The 21,446-nt window shown below is 40.9% G+C and overlaps 1 protein-coding gene across 6 annotated transcripts in view; it reads left to right on the forward strand.

Annotated features, from left to right (window-relative positions):
* Positions 1–21,446, forward strand: part of LOC129488544 (nuclear body protein SP140) — a 71,359-nt gene that overhangs the window by 4,491 nt on the left and 45,422 nt on the right. For 2 of the 6 annotated variants that reach the window (XM_055290905.2, XM_063645228.1), the window contains 9 exons: positions 1,042–1,219; positions 2,166–2,334; positions 5,348–5,431; positions 7,659–7,739; positions 8,909–9,001; positions 9,782–9,859; positions 11,810–11,959; positions 12,780–12,863; positions 14,845–14,925. In XM_055290905.2, the coding sequence (XP_055146880.1) occupies positions 1,042–1,219; positions 2,166–2,334; positions 5,348–5,431; positions 7,659–7,739; positions 8,909–9,001; positions 9,782–9,859; positions 11,810–11,959; positions 12,780–12,863; positions 14,845–14,925 (998 nt within the window). Of the gene's footprint in view, positions 1–1,041; positions 1,220–2,165; positions 2,335–2,712; positions 3,349–5,347; positions 5,432–7,658; positions 7,740–8,908; positions 9,002–9,781; positions 9,860–11,809; positions 11,960–12,779; positions 12,864–14,844; positions 14,926–21,446 lie in introns of those variants that run through there. The other 4 variants (XM_055290908.2, XM_063645229.1, XM_063645230.1 and 1 more) reach the window with 3 other exon arrangements.

Below are 21,446 nucleotides of genomic sequence, written 5' to 3' on the forward strand. Positions count from 1 at the left end.
GGGTTTCACCGTGTTAGCCAGGATGGTCTCGATCTCCTGACCTTGTGATCCCCCTGCTTCGGCCTCCCAAAGTGCTGGGATTATAGGCGTGAGCCACTGCGCCCAGCCTTCTTGTGACTATTCTTAATCAAACCTTACCAGATGAGAGGCTTTGAACCAATTTTATGTGCAGAATGCCACCCTCCCTCTGCAGTTACAGATGGAGGAGGTACATCTCCTTTACGTCTCCTGAGATTTCCTCTCTTTGTTGTTAACTAAGAAGACTTGCAGTTCAGTGTTAGGTTCTGTAATATCTCAGCCAGATTTTTATTTCTTTCTCTGTAAGTTAAAGTTCTCCAGAGCAACAGAACCAACAGGATGTGTATATACAGAGAAAGAGATTTGTTATAAGGAATTGGTTCTTGCAATTATGAAGGCTGGCAAGTCCAAAATCTGTAGTGTGGGCCTGCTGGTTGGAGACTCGGGAGAGCTGATGGTGCAGCTCCAGTCTGAATGCAGTCTACTAGAAGATTCTTTCTTTCTTGGGGACACTAGTCTTTTGGTTCTATTCAGGCTTTCAATTGGTTGGGCAAGCCCTACCCACATTATGGAAGGCAATCTGCCCTACTCCAAATTCACCAATTTAAATGTTAATCTTATCCAAAAACACCCTCCAAGTTGGCATATAAAATTAATTACCACAGTATCATGTCAATTCCTATAAAGATGTTGATATCTTTTAACTGCATATTTTCCCTAGAGAGTTCAGGTGAAGGTCTCTTTATAATAGTTTGATTGGAACAGGGTGAGCCTTTTTACTTCTGTGTACAGGTCTTTCTTAAGTTCACTGTTTTCATCTTTTCCACCTTGATTTTTCCCAAAATAAATAAATCCCATTCATTCTGGTCTCCCCATAAGAATGCCTATTTTACACATGTTGGCTCTCCATTGGCCATCCTTCATGTCTAAAATCTTCTAGCCACCACAAGTATACTTTAAATCATCACCACAAACCTCTTGGAAACTCAGTGTCTACTTCCACGTTGTATCTTTGTTTCTTAGGATGGTCGCAGAGATCCGGAACGTAGAGGGTCAGAACCTGCAGGAGCAGGTTTGCCCTGAGCCCATTTTCAGGTTCTTCAGAGAACACAAGGTGGAGATTGCAAGTGCAATAACAAGGCCATTTCCTTTTCTTATGGGCCTCCGAGACCGCTCCTTCATCTCTGAGCAGATGTATGAAGTAAGTAAGAATTTCCAAATGACGGTAAACCAGGTCCATACTCAATTATGCCAGACTTCAAGATGCAATGAACAGGCTAAAGGGCCTCCTGTGAGTGGGGACCTTCACCATCCCATAGGTTAGGAGGTGACAGGAGAAGCAGGCATCATAGAAAACCTCCCTTCTCCTGTAGTAAATGTTGGGGGAGGGCCACAGTGAGGGAGGTGGGGCAGGAGAGAGAATGGGAATGTTGTATGGGTGCAGGTCATCCTAGGTACATGTATACAATCTACTAATGGTAGCCATAATTAAACTAAGTGAGCTAGGCAGCGTTTCATTCCAAAGCCTACTTATCTGAAACACTTGAAACTGAGATTTTTTGAAACTCACAGGGAAGTTGTGTCATGTTAGGTTACATTTGGAAGTGGATGCTTGCTACTGTCTCTCCAAATCGTTGTTTGATCTTTGGACATTTCTAGAGCCCTAGAATGCAAGTTAATGTTAGCAGTGGATGCCCTTAGGGATACTGAGGACAAGCCTTCTTGTCTTTGTGAATTTTCTGTGCCCTTTGGCCAGGCGTCACAGTAGGGGGCTGGTTGATTGGTTTCCTGGAGCTCGTCAGGCCAGGCCAATCCTAGTAGTGGTTATTGTCCACACAACAGAACAGCCTTGTTAAGGCCACTCCTGAAATAACCTGACCAGGCTCTAAAGCCACACACAACATTCAACTTTGAACCCACATTTATTATTTAAAATTACTCTCTCCCCTTAAGTGTACAACAATGTCAGAGAGTCAGGTTCAAAAAATTAGAGTGTATTTTTTATGGTGGAGGACATTTAAGAAGTCATCCAAATATATGCAAAATTCTAACATTTCACAAGAGAATAGATGTTCTATCTACAACCTGAGAGTCTTTTGTAACCCATAAATCTCTAGCTACATAATTCTCCATTTAATATTTTTAAGCATTTTCAAGAAGCTTTTAGAAACCTGGTCCCAGTGACAAGAGTGATGTATTGTGTACTCAGTGAACTGGAGAAGACATTTGGCTGGTCACATCTGGAAGCAGTGTTCAGCAGGATTAACCTGATGGCCTATCCTGATTTAAACGAGATTTATAGAAGCTTCCAAAATGGTAACTATAGCTCTCAACAGCTTTGGGGGATTCAAGCCCATTTCATTCATTGATTCATTCATTCACTCTTCATTCATATTTGACAAATGTTTGACTGAGTGACTATTACATGCCAAGCCTGGGGGAATATAATGATGAAAAAACACACATGTCCCATGTCCTTATGGAGTTTACATATAGTGGGAGTGACAGACGTTAACCAAGTAATCCTGCAAATGGTTGCTCAGCCAGGACTTGATTTTGATGCTGTAAAACATAGGGTTGAAGTCTCCATTTTTTTGAAGGAAGACATGAGTGATGCCTTTTCATAGGAAAGGAGGAAGGCTTCTCTGATATTTGCAGATATGTTCAAAGATAAAACAATTTTCTTTGTATTAGAAAATTTATCATTCAGTGCAGTCCTGTGTCAACTTGTTTCTCCAAATGAAGACTCGAGAAGTCACGAAGAGAGCCTAGCACATACTGGTACACTGAGGAGGAGCTGCATGTGAAAGCTATGAAGACAGAAAAGGGGGTTGGTGGGGGCCTTTCCAAACCACGTGGTTGAATTGCAGAGTGTGGGAGGGAGGGTTTCGGAGCTGATTCCGGAGAAAGAAGTTGAAGTGGATTCTAGAGGGCTTGACACCCTGTGCTAAGGAATCTGGAGTTTAGTTTTTGGAAAATAAAGAAGCAATAAAGGGCATTTAAACAGGGGAAAAGTAAAAGAAGTCAGTATGAAACATGGGATGTGTTGATTTGTGAATACTATACCTTGATTCAAAAAAGAGGTATCTCATTTTCATATTATGATACATCCAAGTCAGAGAAAGGTCTAGAGGAAATCAAATACTGTACATGCCTCCTTTGGTATCCACGAGGGATTGGTTTCAGGAATACCCACCACCCTCAGTCCTGGAGGCTTAAGTCCCTTATATAAAATGGCATCGTATTTGTGAATAACCTATGCACATGCACCAGTATACTTTAAATCATCTCTAGATTAAAATACCTAATACAATGTAAATGCTATGTAAATAGTTGTTAAATTGTATTTTTCATTTGATTATTTTAAATTTTTTTAATTGTTATTTTATTTATTTATTTATTGAGACAGAGTTCACTCTGTCACCCAGGCTGGAGTGTGATCTTGGCTACTGCAACCTCCACCTCCTTGGTTCAAGTGATTTTCCTGCCTCAGCCACCTGAGTATCTGGGATTACAGTCACCCACCACCACACCTGGCTAATTTTTTTGTATTTTTGGTAGAGACGGGGTTTCACCATGTTGGCCAGGCTGGTCTTGAACCCCCGACTTCAGGTGATCTGCCTGCCTTGGCTTCCCCAAATGCTGGGATTATAGACATGAGCCACCATGCCTGGCCTGTTATTATTTTTAAATTTTGTCCCATATTTTTAATCTGAGGTTGGGTGAATCCACGGATCCCAAGCCAACTGTACCTAGGCACAAATTTTGAGTCAATATTTGTATTTTAACCAGGGTGTTCCAGGCTGTGGCAATGAAGGGAATGATGTTACTTCTACTGCCCACATCTCACGGGCTCTGATTCTGTTTGTGGACTGTGGGGATCCTCCTGGCCCCAGCATCCACATCTCATATGTTAGTATCTGGCACTTCCTGTGTTTGGGTGACAGGCACCTGAGGCTCACCACTGCCCACTGCCTCAGACTATGAGTAGAAATGTGAACAATTGGCAGAAGTAGAATGAATTGTAAAAAGATTGAAAAAAGAAAAAATAAACCTCTACTTATAACTACACAACATCCACAAAAAATAATTCAAGTTGGATCACAAATCTAGAATTTAAGACTACAAGTATGAAGCTGCCAAAAGAAAACATAAGACAGTGTGTTTGCAAACTGTGAGTAGGCAGTAATTTGCTATACAGAACACAAAGAAACATGGATCATAAAAGAAAAACTTGGTAAATTAGATGTCACCAAATTAAAAACTATGCATCCAAAGTCACCATTAAGAAATGGAAAAAACAAGCCATAGACTGGGAGAAAATATTTGCAATACACATATCTAACAAAGGATTGTACTCACAAAATACGAAGAACTCCTATAAATGAATAATAAAAGGACACATCACCAATTCAAAAAATGGACAAACGATTTGAACAGACATTTCAGGACCGGAGATATAAAATGTCCAGCAAGAATATAAAGTGTATGACATTATTAATCATGAGGGAAATGCAAATTAAAGTCATAGTGAGATATCATTCACTCACTAGAATTGCTAAATTTAAAAAGACTGACAATACCAAGTGCTGATGAGAATATGGAACAATTGGACCTCCCATCCCTTGCTGGTAGGAATGTAAAATGATAACGACCACTTTGGGAAAGTGCCTGGCAATTTCCTATAAAGTTAAATCTAACCTATGATCTTGGCAGTTTCACTCCTAGGTATTTACATGAGAGAAATGAAAATACATTCATCCAAAGATTTGTATAAGGATGTTTATGGCAGCCTTATTCATAATAACTAAAATCTGGAACCAGCCCAAATGCTCATCAACAGGAGGGTAGATAAACTATGACTAATTTATAGAGTATAATACTATTCAGCAACAAAAAGAATGAACTGTTATCACATAGAGCAACATGGATAAATCTCAAAAACATTATGTTGAGCAAAATAAGCAAGTTGTAAGAGTACATACTGCATGATCTTATTTATATAAGTACAAGTACAGACAATACAGACAAGTACAGTGCCAGAAAGGAAGGAGCCATTGCTGGTGATAGGAACCAGAACAGTGGTGTCTGAAGCACAAAGCAATTTTCTGGGATGGTGGAAGTGTTCTGAATCTTGACTGGGATGTTGGTTTCACAATGATTTACACTTAAGATATGTGCATCTCAATGAAAAAAAGGGGAACAAGGCTCTGTTGGACCTCGGGGGCGGGAGATCCTGGGGCTTGGACATCAAGTTCATCTTGAGCACACTGAGGTCTCTCCTCTGGTCACTGTCTGAGTTTGGTGATTTTCACATTGTTTTCCTCAGTATACCATGAACACTCACCTCTCCAAATGAATAATGTAAGCGAGTTAGAAGATAGACCCAGATTACTACCATATGGTAAACAAGGTAACTATCATTTAGCTGATCAATGCCCTTATTAAAGTTTTGCTTCCTTGTCTTCATAGAGGCAAATCTTGTATTTTCTCTCCTATCTTAGCCCTCTGTTATCTTCCAGTCCTCCTCCCCTCACACAGCCATGTACCTGCCCTTATCTGCCAACAGGTGTGAGAGAACCAATGAAAAAGGAGATCCAATCTCTTGAATAAATGGAGTCTCCATTGGTGGAGAATATAAAAAGAGAAAATGGGAAAGGTAGACAGAGAATAATACAGGACAAATTACATGAATGGATTCCATCTTCTAAAGGAACATAAAAATTCTACCCTCTGAGGTTGAGATAAGGGGATTATTTTTAATTAATTTCATAGAACTATTAAGAGAAACTCAGAAATAACCTAAGCCATATCAGATTCAGGTGAGAGATGTTCCTTACGGAGTTGACCAGTTAGGGATCCCTAGTACTGTGGTCACAGTCCAAGAGGGGGGTTTTGGATATGGAGAGAGAGAGGAGCGTGAAAGATAGAATTGCGCAGGGAGACAAAACTGATATAGTGTTGGCAGTTAGAAGATCAAAGTGAAATGGGAGAAACAGAAATGGAAAGAGAGGAAGTATAAGACACAGCAGAGAAAAGGTAAACCGAAACATCTGCCAAGGATCAGAGATAAAAATGGAGAGAGAAGTATATGGAAAAAGAAAGATGAGAGGAAAATAAATACCAAGAAATGGGGAAAGTGGAGAGGTACAGAGGCAACTATGTAGATAAAGAGCTAAGAGAAAAAGGGTGTAAAATCACTTGAGAGTGAAAAGTGGATAAAAGGGAGAGAGAAACAGATGGGGACAGTGTAGGTTTGAGGTAAGAGCACTGGGTATCAGTAAGTTTACAAGGGTTGGCTCCATTAACCATAAGTTTTCAGAATGAACTGTTCCCACATCAAAGTGGCACTTGCATCATACTCAGATTTCAATAGGTCTCTCCCAGAATAGTCCAATGATTCCCAAGCACAAATCTCCACTCTAACTTATCTTTAGAGTACATTTATTCATGGACCCAAGGACCTTTACTCAAGGGTCAGATAGACATCTACACTTGAATTTTTTCAAGAACCTTAAACTTGGTACTTTGAGAACTGAAAGCAACATCTTCATTGCTCGAGTTAGATCTAACTCCTCTGCAGGACTCTTTCTCTCAGAAATGGATCACTATTATCCCATGGTTTTTCAAGTTGGAAACCTAGTCAAGTCATCATGGATGACTCCTCCCTTGCCCTCAAATACATGCCAGTTATGCAGCCAACGTAATCATTTCATCTTCAGGTTGCCCCTGGCCTGTCCATCTTTGCATCACCAAGACCAGGTCTCTGGTCCAGATCTCCATCACTCTCATGATTCTTAGGGCAACATCCTTTGCTCATCTCCTCCCTCTAATCTTGCTTCCATCAAATGTGTTATTTGCACTTCAACTAGATGGGATATTTTAAAATGCACATCAGATTGTATCATTTTCCTACTTACCTCCTTAATACACTAAGGATTAAATAAATGGGCTTTTAAGTAGCATCCAAAGGCATCCACAATGAGCCACCTGCTTACTTCTCCAGCTTAATCACCTGCCTCCTGAAATATTACTTCAAGGTAGAATAAAATTTCCCCCAATAATTTCAATTGTTAAATCTCTCTTTCAAACTGAGCCTTTCCCTGTGTTTTCTCTATGCTGCCTTATTTAGAATTGTTTTCCTGTCCCACTATCCTCCATTTACCCTTCTCCAATCCAGCTAAATCCTACTTAGAATATACGATCAAAGGGAGGTCTTTCTTTAGAGAAAGCTAGAAAGGCACAATTGGGAGACCAAGGATGGGAGAGAAAGAGCAGTATCAGAGAAAGCAAGAGAAAAATTTGCAGGAGCAGAGAAGAGAGAAATGCATCTAGGAAAGAGAGGCTCCAAGAAACATCTGCAGAAAGAAACAGAGGCAGAGGTTGAGGAAATGTACAGAAACAGATGGAAAGACATGAGTGAGAAAATGGGAAAGAGAACAAGGTATAAGGAAAGGAAGATTCCTCCACAATGGATGAATTATTCTCAGCCTCTGGTGAAGGTTACTGAAGGACTTAATCCTCAGGTCAGGTTGTTTGGGGAGAGGGGTTTTCTTAGTTTTCTCATTATTTATTTTCTTGTTTTGATGCCTTCTTGACCATAAATCAAGACATCTGAGGGATTTCATTCCTTTCTGCAGAGAACAGCAATACCTGTCATGAAATGGGTGGTGTAAAAGTGCCTCAGGAATCCTTGAGCTCCTCGCCAAGGTGTGAGCCAGGTAAGGAAGGAGTGACTTGCCCTCCCTGACCTGCAGGGTGTCAGGAGGTGGAATTCAGAGCTGGTGTTTCCTAATGCGTTTTATTCTGAGTACATGCCACAGGCAAAAGATCCATTTTGTCCTTGGATCCTGTAATTCTGCTAAATGTTCCTAAGTGTATGTTATAGTAGAAATATGCTAGAGAAGGATGATGTCTTTCATGTCTACTAATAATAAAAACTTGATTATACCTACCCACCATTTATTTTCTCTAGAGAATAAAAACTATTATTGTTTGTTACTATTATTATTTTGTCCCTTACTATAGAAGGCCTTCAAAAGAAACATGTTCCAGCAGACTAACTACTCGAAAAACTAAATGATAATTTTTGTCAAATATTTTCCATTGTGTTACTATCTTACATAGTTATTGTTCAAAGAATTTTGGCAAACAACATGCCATTTTATCTCCACAGCTTATGAATTTAGATGGTTTATTTCTATTTTATAGCTAAATAAAGTAGAAGTAGAAGCATAGAAAGGTGTAAGGTCTTTTACCAAGTCAAATTAGTCAAGCAAGAACATGACCCACATCCCTACTGAGTCACTGTGGTGATGGTTGTGTGAGTTTGGCAGAGATCAGGGTAGCCAGGGTCATGGGTTGGAGTTCACACAGGAGACCCAAGGAGGCCTGCAGGTTCTTAGGGCAGTGGGCCAGGGCCTGGTGCAAGGAGACTCTTATTCAACAAAAGCATTTCCGTGGCCAGAGCAGGGAAAAGCAGAGAGAAACGGTAAGATGGGAATCTGCCATGCGGGATGCAAGAAATCCTGAAGAAGAGAAATGGAGACAAGTAGGAAATGAAAATGAAAAGTAGGAAAATGTGATGGAGGTCATTGAAGAGCAACAGAAAAGAAAAAGAGAGGGAATCCCAGGGAGTGAAGGAGATGGACAGTGCTTCATGGCGTAGAAGCAAGAGCATGTGGTAACCAAAAAATGAGGAGAAAGGAGGTAGCAGAGAGATGACCAGAAGGAAAACAGGCAGAGCAAGGCTGTGGCGGGGCTCAGGCGAGGTCCGTGGAGCAATGGTGTTTTTTTTGCAAGGAGAAGCTCACCTGAGTGCTGAACACCAGGATTCAGCAGGAATGTCCTGAGGTCTGTGCTCTCATCACTGTGACTTGTTTATTTCCAGGTTTCTCTTCAGAGTCTTGTGAGCAATTAGCTCTCCCAAAGGCTGATGGAGGAGATGTGGAAGATGCACCCAGCCTACTACCAGATGTGGGAGGTAATTATGATTTAAATGACCAATTATCTCATTAAATTAGTTGGCCTATCTCCATGCAAACAACACTTCCTTCTCTCCACCACCACCCCTGTAACACACTTTTGTTCAGCCTGTGGTTGTTTTCCCCAGGTGTGTGGGAGGCAAGAGGTAAAGGAGGACTAAGCCCTTTAGTGGAGGGGCTCCTGGGCAGAGAGCATAAGTGTATAGAGTAATAAAAATTACTCTGATTGGAGGCATAAAATGGTGTTGCCTAAGTGGGCCCAATTTTATCCACATGAATATGGAATCTAAATCCTACCAGGATGGGGTTTGAGAAAAGAGAGAATTTTAAACTTACTTGCCAGGGATTATTTAGGAATAATGAAATACTGTATATAGAAGAGGCAAAGTGGAAGTGACAAAGTTAGAAGAATGAACAGGGATATAATGGGGCAAAGAGGTAACAAATATCATGAAGGAAGAAAGAGACAGAAATGCAAAGAGATGGTAGAAGTCAGGGAGAGGAAGTCAAGTCAAAGAGATCTTGGAGGTGGTTTATGGTGCAGATGCAGCAATGTGTAAAGACAGGGTTAGAGGGAGAAAAAAGAAAAGGAGAGAGAGGGAGAGAGGGGAAAGGGGCCTGACAAGATGCTAGAAGAAGTGGAGCCACTCTTATTTGGTGCAAAGATACCTTTATTCCCAGGGAGCAGTTCTACACCTGAACTTTAGAGCTCAGCATGGATCCAGGTAGGTGTCCAGGTCGCTGTCAATTGTCTGTCATGTTCCTCTTTCACTCTGCAGTGTCCTGTGAACTTGCTATACAAATAGATGAAGGAGAATCAGAAGGAATGCCCAAGTTACTGCCTTATGATACAGAAGGTAATTAGGATTTAAATTAAAGCTTTATTTTTCTGTCTACATACAAAAACACCTACTCTTTCATCTCCCTTCCCATTCCCCCATCTATTCATGTGTTCATTCATGTGTCTATCCATCCATCCATCCATCCATCTATCCATCCATCCATCTGTGTATTCATCCATCCATCCATCCATCCAGTCATCCATCCAGCCATCCATCCATCCATGCATCCCTCCCCACATACAGACACAGACAGTCTATGCCCAGCTTCTTCCTACTTTCCTTAAGAGACACAAGTAGCAAAAGAAGGATGAGCTCAGACTGGTTGGGGCTTTCCTGCATATAGGACGTAGGGAAAGAGAGAGAGAAAGGAAAATATAATTTGAGGCACTAAATAAAGAGAGAGCTGAGTGATTGCCAGTTTTACCTAAATAGTTGTGGGATCCAAATATTACCATGTTGGGTAATATTTGGGTAATAATACCACATTGGGTTATAAGGAAGGGGAGATAATTTTCAACTTGTTTTCTCGAGGTTATGCCAAGAGCATGGATATAGTGAGTATATTGCAATATAGAAAACTCAGTGAAAGACTGTTGAAATGAACTTCACAAAGGGAAGGGTCCCTGCCCTTTGTTAATGGCAAAAGATGACACCTTTGATGGTATAGGAGAAAAATAAGACAGAATATACAGAAAGACTGAAATTTAAATTTTTAGATTTAAATTTTGGATTGAAAAATTAGGAACAGAAAGCTAATTAGAGAGAACAGATAGACGCATGGAAATGAGCACCATGGAAGAAAGGAGATAAGCTTGATTATTAAATAAGGCACAGGACTTAAAAGGTGGAGAAAATATTATGAGAGGAACAGAGAGAAGAAAATTGCTCCGAGACAGAGACAGTGGAGGAGAGGCACAAAAGTTATACACAGAGAAAAAGAGAAAGGAGAATAAGTGAAAAGTTAGCAGAGAGTGAAAACTGCTTGCAAGAGATGGGGAACAATATGGAACATTGTAGGGATGGAGGGAAGATTCACTAGACAGAAATAACTTCTGGCCCAAGAATGAGACATGTTAGCAGCGAGTTTTCACATTATGGTATCCCCAAGCTATCAAAATGGCACCTGTAATGTCCTCAGAGGCAGTCGACCTCCCCCTGAGGCTTTCATGTCTCTCCCATCTATAACTTAATGATTTCAAAACACATATGTCCAGATTTATCTTCTAAGTTCATTCATCTGAGTACCTGAATACGTTCATGAAGATATTTGAAAGACCTCTCCATTTGGATGTTTTTCAGGAACCTCAATACAAGACACCTCCAAGAGTACATACCATCTTTCCTGACACAGATCTGACTCCTCTCCCAGTGTTCCCTATCTCAGGATGAAACACTATTACTCCATTCTTCAAGCAGAAACCTAGGAGCCACTCATGACTCTCCCCACCTCCCTCAACTTAAACACCCCTTCAACCATCCAGTAGACTTTTAGTGAGTTCTACATATCTCACCTGTCCATTTCCTTCCACCCCAACACAAAAACTCTGGTAAGATCTCTCTCTTGGACTGGAGCAACAGCCTCTAGACTCACATATTTCCTCTGGTCTTGTACCTCTCACATCCATTCTTTCCAACTCAAGCAACTCTTTCAAAAATGGAAGTTGGCTTATCTTATGTTTCTACTTTAAATCAATAACTACTTGGGATCATAAGGATTAAATCTATTTTTCCCCCAGGGCTCCAGCTTCATGTCTGCCTCTCCTGCAATTACTTCAAGGTTTATATACAAATTTTCTAGTCATTGTCATTTTCTGATGACTCTTTCTCATCTGAGCCTTCCTAAAGGCTTAGCCCTGTGCTTGGAAAAGTCATCTTGTTTCACTAAAATCTCCATCATGCTCACTAATCTAGTGAAATCATATGGAAATTACATACGCTCTCAGAGATGCCTTTTTTGATCCCTAGTTCTAGAAAGCAACGAGATGATAGATGTGGCAAAGACACACAGCACAGCACCAGGGAAGAAAGAGGGAGACGAGGAAGGCAGGAACAGTCCCGGAAAAAGAAACCAACACAAGGAGAAGTACCAAGAGAGTCCAGTGGCAAGAAGTAGAGGTAGAAACAGAAGAAGCAGAGACATGTGTCAAGGGTGAAAATGAGAGTGCCAACATGGGGTGGGAGAGCAGGTGGGCAAAGTTTCTGACAGTCTCTATCAGATGACTGGATTGCACAAGAGCTCCTTTTACCCTCACGAAATCTTTAACATCGGTATGCAAACAGCTAAATGTCTATCTTACAGACTGAGAAATAAAGCACAGAAATGCAAGCAGGATATTATCGCAAAGGCAAAGTAGAAAAGGAAGAGTGGGCACCAGTGTCCCGGATGTGTCACTGGGTGATGGTTGTGCAAGGCCAGCTGGGGGTTCAGGGCCAGGTCACAGGGTCAGAATAGAAAGAAGCCCAAGGAGTTCTGCAGGTTCCCAGAGGAGTGGACCAGGGATCAATGTAACGCTTTAAGGAAAAAAAAATGCTAATGGGAGGGAAGGGAAATCATGGAAACACAGCATGGAAATAGAGCCTGCCCTTTGGAATAGGAGAGGGATCTAGAATAAGAGCTAAAGAAATAATAGAAAAGGGATACGGTATCACTGAAAAAGAAAAAAAACATAGAAACAGGAGACAAGAGAAGCCAGTTGGAGAGAAGACCAGACAATCCAAGTGCTGCTCAGCTAGGAGGGAACTACGTGGAGGCAGAACTGTGAGGAGGACACTGAGAATTAGAGAGAAGGAGAAAGAGGAGCTACAACAAAATGGAGAAAAGGCGGAACAAGACAGGGGTGGCTCTCAGCGTTTGCCCATCTTGGATGGCGTGAACGCACTGAGGTCTGTGTCCAAGTCACCCTCTGTGGTCTGTCAATTTCTTGTTTATCTGCAGAGACCTTTGATCTAAAAACTCCCCAAGTCACTAATGAAGGAGAACCAGAGAAGGGGCTCTGTCTACTACCAGGTGAAGGAGAAGGTAATTGATTTAAGTTTTTAAATATTTCAGTACATCTTTGTTTTCTAGTTGGCATGGAAAAAAAGTTTCCCTTTCTCCCATCCTACCCTTCCCTTCTTCACATTCGCATACATACAGATGGAATTATGTCAATTTTCTGTTGTGCCTTTTTGAAAACTGTGAGAGACAAAGGATCAAGGTGATCTGAGCCCCTGAGTGGGGACCATATTTCTGCATGGGGAACGTAGGGAGAACAAATATACCAGAGGTAGGCTGGGGCACCAGAGAAGAACTACCTGGGTGATGTTATTAAACACACATTAAACCTAAATAACAGCAGATTATGGCAACTGATGCAGGGGAGAATGTTTTCAGCTTACTTCCAGAAGGATCTGGAGCACAGACATGTTTTGTGAAAGATCCTTTGCAATTGAGGAAAGTCATGCGGGAGACACTTGGGATGGCGCTGACAAGGGAAGGACCTGTGGTGCTATAGCCCCTGAGTGAACAGAAGATCTTTTCCAACCTGGAAGAAGATAACTTTGAGAATGAGGAAAAAATATAAGGGACATTTTACCAGCATCTAGGAGCATAAGATAAAACCCAAGGAAACAGAAAAGAAGAAAGTAGAAGACACATAGAAAGGTGATAACCTCAAGGAGAAAAATTAGAGAAAATTGTACAAATGGTAGCAAATACAATAATAACAACAATATGGGAAGGAAGCACAGAAGAAATTATGCAGAAAAAGAGACAGATCAAAATAATTAAAGAACCCATAAAGAGTGAAAACTGTTGTCCAAGGAAAGGAGCAGGTCGAGGGCCTATGGAGCTGGAGTCAGAGTCACTAGATAGAAGCAGCTCCCAGCAAAGGGTGCCTCTCAATAGTGAGTTTTCCGATCCAGGTCCCCCTAGGTAGAGAGTGGCTTGGAAGCATACTCAGAGAGTAAGAGTGCTCTTTCCCCAGTCTCATCTGCTCAGGTAGTGGAATGATTCTCATGTACATGTCTGCAATGCAGACCTGCTTTCCAAGCTCTTCCATCCATGTGCCTGAAGATATTTATCCCAGGACCCTGCCCATTGCAATGTCTTTCAGGAACTAAACACATCCAAAAGGGAAACCAACACCTCCTCCGAACCTAGAAACTCCCCCTTCTCCAGGGTTTGCTGTCTCAGTAAAAGGATGAATGTCCTGTTTGCTCTTGTACTCATCAGACTCTTTTTCTCTGCTTTAGCACAATTGTTATTTGAAAGATATCAATCAGATCATTTTCTTTTCCCCTTAGACGTGGTGATCTTTGTTGCACAGGATTAGATGAGTTATCCTTCCCGTGGATTTCAGTGGCTTCCACCCTTCATGGGGCCCCAGCCCATATCATCTGTCTCGTCTCTACTAATGGCATCAATTGTTTCAGGAGCTGCAACGATCTGATCTTTCTTTTATGTGTGGGCCCTTGAGCCACACTTCCCCTGTACTATGTGTTGTTGCCTTGGCCCACTCTGCTCCTGATCCCCTTCCTTATCTGGTTCATTTCCACCATCCCAGGGATGCCTTTCCTGATGCCCAGTATGAGAAAGGGGGTGACAAGGAAATAAATGAGATGGGGAAAGCCAGTAAAGAGCAGAGTCAGGGGTGCAAGAGAAAAGGAGAGAAGCAGAGAATGGAGCAGAAACACATGGAAACAAAGAGAAGCACCCGGAGCCACTGGCAGCAGGAAAGCAGGGCAGAGGCAGAGGAAATGTGCAGAGGAAACGGGGAGGGGGAGAAGGAGAGAGAATTAGGAGTCCAGGCAGGAAGTGAGCTGATGGATGGTTCTCAGCCTTGGTGACAGCAACGGGAGCGTGTCCACCTACAGGCCAGGTGAACCCACCTACAGAAGCTACCTACAGGCCAGGAGGACCTGGGTGATGGACAGCCCCACCTAGGAAATACTTCAGCTTCCCACATCTTCACTAAGTTTTCTCTTCATAATTTCTTGAGGGATTTCTTTTCTTTCTGCAGAGGGCAGTGATGACTGTTCGGAAATGTGTGATGGAGAAGAGCCCCAGGAAGCCTCTAGCTCCCTAGCGAGACGTGGGTCAGGTAAGGAAGGGGGTTTCTGGCCCTGGGCTGCAGAGTGTCAGGAGATCGAATTTGGAGCTCGTGTTTCCTGATTGACTTTCCTCTGTGTATAGCTCACAGTGAAAGGATCCAATTAATCCTGAGGTTTTTCACATTTTCTGTACATGGATCTTTTGGGAAATGCAGGGAGGAATCTTTATACGGAAGTCCATGTTTAACAGAATGGGATTTATGTTTGAACATATGTGTTCAGACAGTCTAGTGGTAGTCAAAATATGCCAAGGCAAGGCAATGTGTTTCCTCCTTTATATTCTCATGCCTTTCAATACTACAGTATCAAAATATTTTACCAAATAAGATCTCCTGATACCCTCACAAAACCTTAAGATAGGGGCAGGCAAACTGAGTAATCCTATTTTATAGGTGAAGAAATAAAGGTCAGAAATATGGTAGGAAGAAGCAATGCTCTTTTGCCTTTATTTTTTCTAGCTATCAATACTATTATTTGAATTCATATAAAATTTCTATTCTCAGGAACACTTTTACACTGTTGGTGGGACTGTAAACTAGTTCCACCATTGTGGAAGTCAGTGTGGTGATTCCTCAGGGATCTAGAACTAGAAATACCATTTGACCCAGCCATCCCATCACTAGGTATATACCCAAAGGATTATAAGTCATGCTGCTATAAAGACACATGCACACGTATGTTTACTGTGGCACTATTCACAATAGCAAAGACTTGGAACCAACCCAAATGTCCAACAATGATAGACTGGATTAAGAAAATGTGGCACATATACACCATGGAATACTATGCAGCCATAAAAAATGATGAGTTCATGTCCTTTGTAGGGACATGGATGAAGCTGGAAACCATCTTTCTCAGCAAACTATCACAAGGACAAAAAAACCAAACACTACATGTTCTCACTCATAGGTGGGAATTGAACAATGAGAACACTTGGACACAGGAAGGGGAACATCACACACCAGGGCCTGTTGTGGGGTGGGGGAGAGGGGAGGGATAGCATTAGGAGATATACCTAATGTAAATGATGAGTTAATGGGTGCAGCACACCAACACAGCGCATGTACCCATATGTAACAAACCTGCACGTTGTGCACATGTACCCTAAAACTTAAAGTATAATAAAAAAAATTTCTATTCTTGCTCCCTCTATGGAAATAAAAAAGAGTATCATTCCTCTGCTGGTAGATACTTTTTTATGATTTTTTCACAAACTTGACAAAGCCTTCAGTGTAACGGTATTCTACCATCTAACTGGCAGAACTTAGGTCAACTATTTATGAGACTAAATGGTATTTTTGACCAGTACTCTCCATTATGTCGTTGGATCATGCAGTGTTTTTTCAGAGTACTCTGAGAAGTGTTATAATTTTACCCACAAAAACCTCAAGACTTAGATAGGGAAGGTGCTGTTATTGCTGTTTTAAGGAGCCAGAAACATAGAAGTGCATGTGACACGGGTGTTTGATAAGACCCAAGAAAAAAGAAAGAGCAGAGACCAGTGTCCTGGGTGACTCCTTACAGGCTTTCAGTTCTGTGAGGTGGGCATGGGTTGGGGTGGGGTCCCATAGTCTGAATCCAGTGTGGATGCCCAAAGGGTTTTTAGGAATCCAAGAGACTCTACCAGGGTTCAGTGGAAAGATACTTTTATTTAACAAATAAAGAAAGATTAGGGAGAGATAAGGAAACATTATCAAGAGTTGGAAAATACTTGAATGTAATCTACGATACGAGATAGGAGATATCCAGAAAAATAGAACCAGAAAAGAGAAACAGAGGCAATATGAAAAGTATATGTAGCACATCACTGAAGGAGGAAGAGACAGTCAGGGAGAGGAGATGTTAAGAAGAGAAAGTCCAGAAAGCCGAAAAAAACCACAGATGCCTTCATAGAGTAATAAAAAGATATCACTAGTAGAAGGGGCTATCACTTAGGCTGGGTGCAGTGGGTCACCCCTGTAATCCCAGCACTTTGGGAGGCCAAGGCAGGTGGATCACTTGAGGTCAGGAGTTCAAGGCCAGCCTGGCCAACATGGCAAAACCCCATCTCTACTAAAAATACAAAAATTAGCTGGTTGTGGTCAAGCACACCTGTAGTCCCAGCTACTTGGGTGGCTGAAACAAGACAGTTGCTTGAACCTGGGATGTGGAGGTTGCAGTCAGCTGAGATCACATCACTGCACTCCAGCCTGGTGACAGAGCAAGATTCCATCTCAGAAGAAAAAAAGAAAAAACAAGGGGCCACCACTTAATATCAAAGAAAAGGCTGAATTTATTGTTCAATTAAGGGACAGTTGCACTTGTGGGTCAGTTTCTCTGAACAGAGAACGTTTGTGGAAGTGTGGATCTCGGTGATTGGCGGCCTTCAGAAGTGAGATTTGTTAGTGGTTAGCTGACCTTTAGTGAAAGCAGGGTCACTGGAGTGTGGCTGTTACTGACTGTCTGACTTTCAGAAGCATGGGGAAATCAGTGGTTGGCTGGCTTTCAGAGGCCTATGTACTGGCCAGAAGCTATTGTTGATTAATTGGAATGATTCTGATTGTTATTGACCATATGGCCAAGCAGAAGTGTAGGAACTTTCAATTATCAGTTTCCCCTTTAGGAAATCTCTCATCTAAAGCTGCAGGAGGCACCATCAAGTATCATCCCCATCCAAGATGTCTTTTCTGGAAGAGAACCCTGGAAACAAAATCCTAGGATTCCCCTTCATTGAGTAGGAGTTACAGAGTTGTTAGATTAAGAGTGTTACCCTTGCAGAGGATGACATAAGAAAAAGTAATGATGTTTTACAATAAGTTAATGGAATGGCAGACAACTATTGAATGTTTTTAATTAGCAGTAGAATTGTGCTGCTTGCAATACTATCATATTTAATTCCCGTTTGCCCCAAGAATACTCACCAGCCACACATGTGGCTGCAGCGTTTATCCCAAGTAAACTTGCCATTAAATATCTTGCTTTTATTAGTATTTTCACATCACTCTAATATATTGACTTTGGGAAACAAAAGACATTCTTGTAATTATAGCATTCTGGTTTTAGTAGTGGTATTTCCATTTACAAAATACAGAAATTGTTGATCACTGAAAATGTCAAATCCTGGAAAACGTAGCTTTCCCACATGTTCTGTTAACATTGTTATTGAACAATTGTTGGCCGAAGATTCATTTGATAAATCATATATTTTTAAAATAGATGATTCTGATATTGGTTCTGTTTAAAAATAACTGCAAGAACAGTTTATATATTTTATTTTCACATTGAAAATCAATTATGTTTGCTTCAACCTCAAAGAATGTGTTTATGTAAAATTAAATGAGTGCAGCAAGCTGCACTTTTTTTTCTCTAAACAGGAATAGAGTTAAAGTTGATCCAAGTACAAAATCTCCAGAAGCATGGACTAATGCAGTCACCTGCAATTGCTTTGAGGCAACTAGGATGAGCTGTGGCTACTAGCAATGGCCCTTTGATGTCTGTCATGTTTTGAAGTGATACCCCTAGAGCATGGCCTGTTTGTTTGTTTGATTAATTTATTTTTATTTTTCCGTAAGTTATTGGGGTGCAGGTGGCATCTGGTTACATGGGTAAGTTCTTTAGTGGTGATTTGTGAGATTTTGGTGCACACATCAGCTGAGCAGTATACGCTGCACCATATTTGTAGTCTTCTATCCCTCGCACCCCTCCCACTCTTCCCTCCAAGTCCCCAAAGTCCATTGCATCATTCTTACACCTTTGCATCCTCATAGTTTAGCTCCCACATATCAGTGAGAACATACAATGTTTGGTTTTCCTTTCCTGAGTTACTTCACCTAGGATGATAGTCTCCAAGCCGGGCACGGTGGCTCACGCCTGTAATCCCAGCACTTTGGGAGGCTGAGATGGATGGATCACCTGAGGTCAGGAGTTTGAGACCAACCTGGCCAACATGGCAAAACCCTGCCTCCGCTAAAAAAAAAAATACAAAAATTAGCCAGGCATGGTAGTGCATGCCTGTAATCCCAGCTACTAGCAGGGGCTGAGGCAGGAGAATTGCTTGAACCCACGAGGCAGAGGTTGTAATGAGCTGAGATCACACCACTGCACTCCAGCCTGGGTGACAGAACGAGACTCCATCTCAAAAAAAAAATAGTCTCCAATCTCATCCAGGTCACTGCAAATGCTGTTAATTCATTCCTTTTTATGGCTGCATAGTATTCCATCATATATATCTCTATATATTTTATATATATAGATTATATATATTTTATATCTATATATTTCATATATAGATATAAATATATATAATCTATATATGAAATATATAGATATAAAATATATATATCTATATATAAAATATATATAAAAAATATATATATAAAATATATAGATATAAAATATATATATCTATATATGTGTGTATATATATATCTATCTATATTTTATATAGATATATATATATCTATATAAAATATAGATAGATATAAAATATATTTATATCTATATATATAAAATATATATATAGATATATATATATACACACACACACATACATACATATATACCACAGTTTCTTTATCCACTCATTAATTGGTGGGCATTTGGGTTGGTTCCACAATTTTGCAATTGTGAATTGTACTGCTATAAACATGCATGTGCAGGTATCTTTTTCGAATAATGACTTCTTTTCCTCTGGATAGATACCTGGTAGTGGGATTGCTGGATCAAATGGTGGTTCTATTTTTAGTTCTTTAAGGAATCTCCACACTGTTTTCCATAGCAGCTGTACTAGTTTACATTCCCATCAGCAGTGTAGAAGTGTTCCCTATTCACTGCATCCATGCCAGCATCTACTGTTTTTTGATTTTTTGATTGTGGCCATTCTTACAGGAGTGAGGTGGTATCACATTGTGGTTTTGATTTGCATTTCCCTGATCATTGGTGACGTTGAGCAATTTTTTCATATGTTCATTGGCCGTTTGTACATCTTCTTTTAAGAACTGTCTATTCATGTCCTTAGCCCACTTTTTGATGGGATTGTTTGTTTTTTTCTTACTGATTTGTTTAAGTTCATTGTAGATTCTGGATATTAGTCTTTTGTCAGATGTATAGATTGTGAAGATTTTCTCCCACTCTGTGGGTTGTCTGTTTACTCCGCTGACTGTTCCTTTTGCCATGCAAAAGCTCTTAGGTTTAATTAAGGCCCAGCTATTTATCTTTGTTTTTCTTGCATTTGCTTTTGGGTTCTTGGTCATGAAAGCCTTGCCTAAGCCAATGTTTAGAAGGGTTTTTCTGATGTTATCTTCCAGAATTTTTATAGTTTCAGGCCTTAGATTTAAGTCCTTGATCCATCTTGAGTTGATTTTTGTATAAGGTGAGAGATGAGGATCCAGTTTCATTCTCGTACATGTGGCTTGCCAATTATCCCAGCACCATTTGTTGAATAGGGTGTCCTTTCCCCACTTTATGGTTTGTTTGCTTTGTCAAAGATCAGTTGGCTGTAAGTATTTGGGTTTACTTCTGGGTTCTCTATTCTGTTTCATTGGTCTATGTCTATTTTTGTACCAGTACCACACTCTTTTGGTGACTATGGCCTTATAGTATAGTTTGAAATCATGTCGTGTGATGCCTCCAGATTTGTTCTTTTTGCTTAGTCTTGCTTTGGCTTTGTGGGCTCCTTTTTGGTTCCATATGAATTTTAGAGTTGTTTTTTCTAATTCTGTGAAGAAGATGGTGGTATTTTGATGGCGATTGCATTGAATTTGTGATTGCTTTTGGCAGTATGATCATTTTCACAATATTGATTCTACCCATCCATGAAGCATGGGATGTATTTTCATTCGTTCAGGTTGTCTATGATTTCTTTCAGCAATGTTTTGTAGTTTTCCTCATAGAGGTCTTTTGACTCCCTGGTTAGGTATATTCCTAAGTTTTTTTTTTTTTTTTTTTTGCAGCTATTTTAAAAGGGGTTGAGTTCTTGATTTGATTCTCTGCTTGGTCACTGTTGGTATATAGAAAAGCTACTGATTTGTGTACATTAATCTTGTATCCAGAAACTTTGCTGAATTCTTTTTTTTTTTTTTTTTTTTTTTGAGATGGAGTCTCGCTCTGTCGCCCAGGCTGGAGTGCAGTGGCTCAATCTCGGCTCACTGCAAGCTCTGCCTCCCGGGTTCACGCCATTCTCCTGCCTCAGCCTCTCTGAGTAGCTGGGACTACAGGCGCCCGCCACCACGCCCGGCTAATTTTTTGTATTTTTAGTAGAGACGGGGTTTCACCGTGGTCTCGATCTCCTGACCTCGTGATCCGCCCGCCTCGGCCTCCCAAAGTGCTGGGATTACAAGCGTGAGCCACTGTGCCCGGCCGGCTGAATTCTTTTATCAGTTCTAGGAGCTTTCTGGGGGAGTCCTTAGGGTTTTCAAGGTAAACAGTCATATCGTCAGCAAACAGTGACAGTTTGACTTCCTGTTTACCAATTTGGGTGCTCTTTATTTCTTTCTCTTGTCTGATTGCTCTGGCTAGGACTTCCAGTACTATG

Source organism: Symphalangus syndactylus, chromosome 8, assembly GCF_028878055.3.
Source record: "Symphalangus syndactylus isolate Jambi chromosome 8, NHGRI_mSymSyn1-v2.1_pri, whole genome shotgun sequence".
In the NCBI taxonomy this organism is placed as follows: Eukaryota; Metazoa; Chordata; class Mammalia; order Primates; family Hylobatidae; genus Symphalangus; species Symphalangus syndactylus.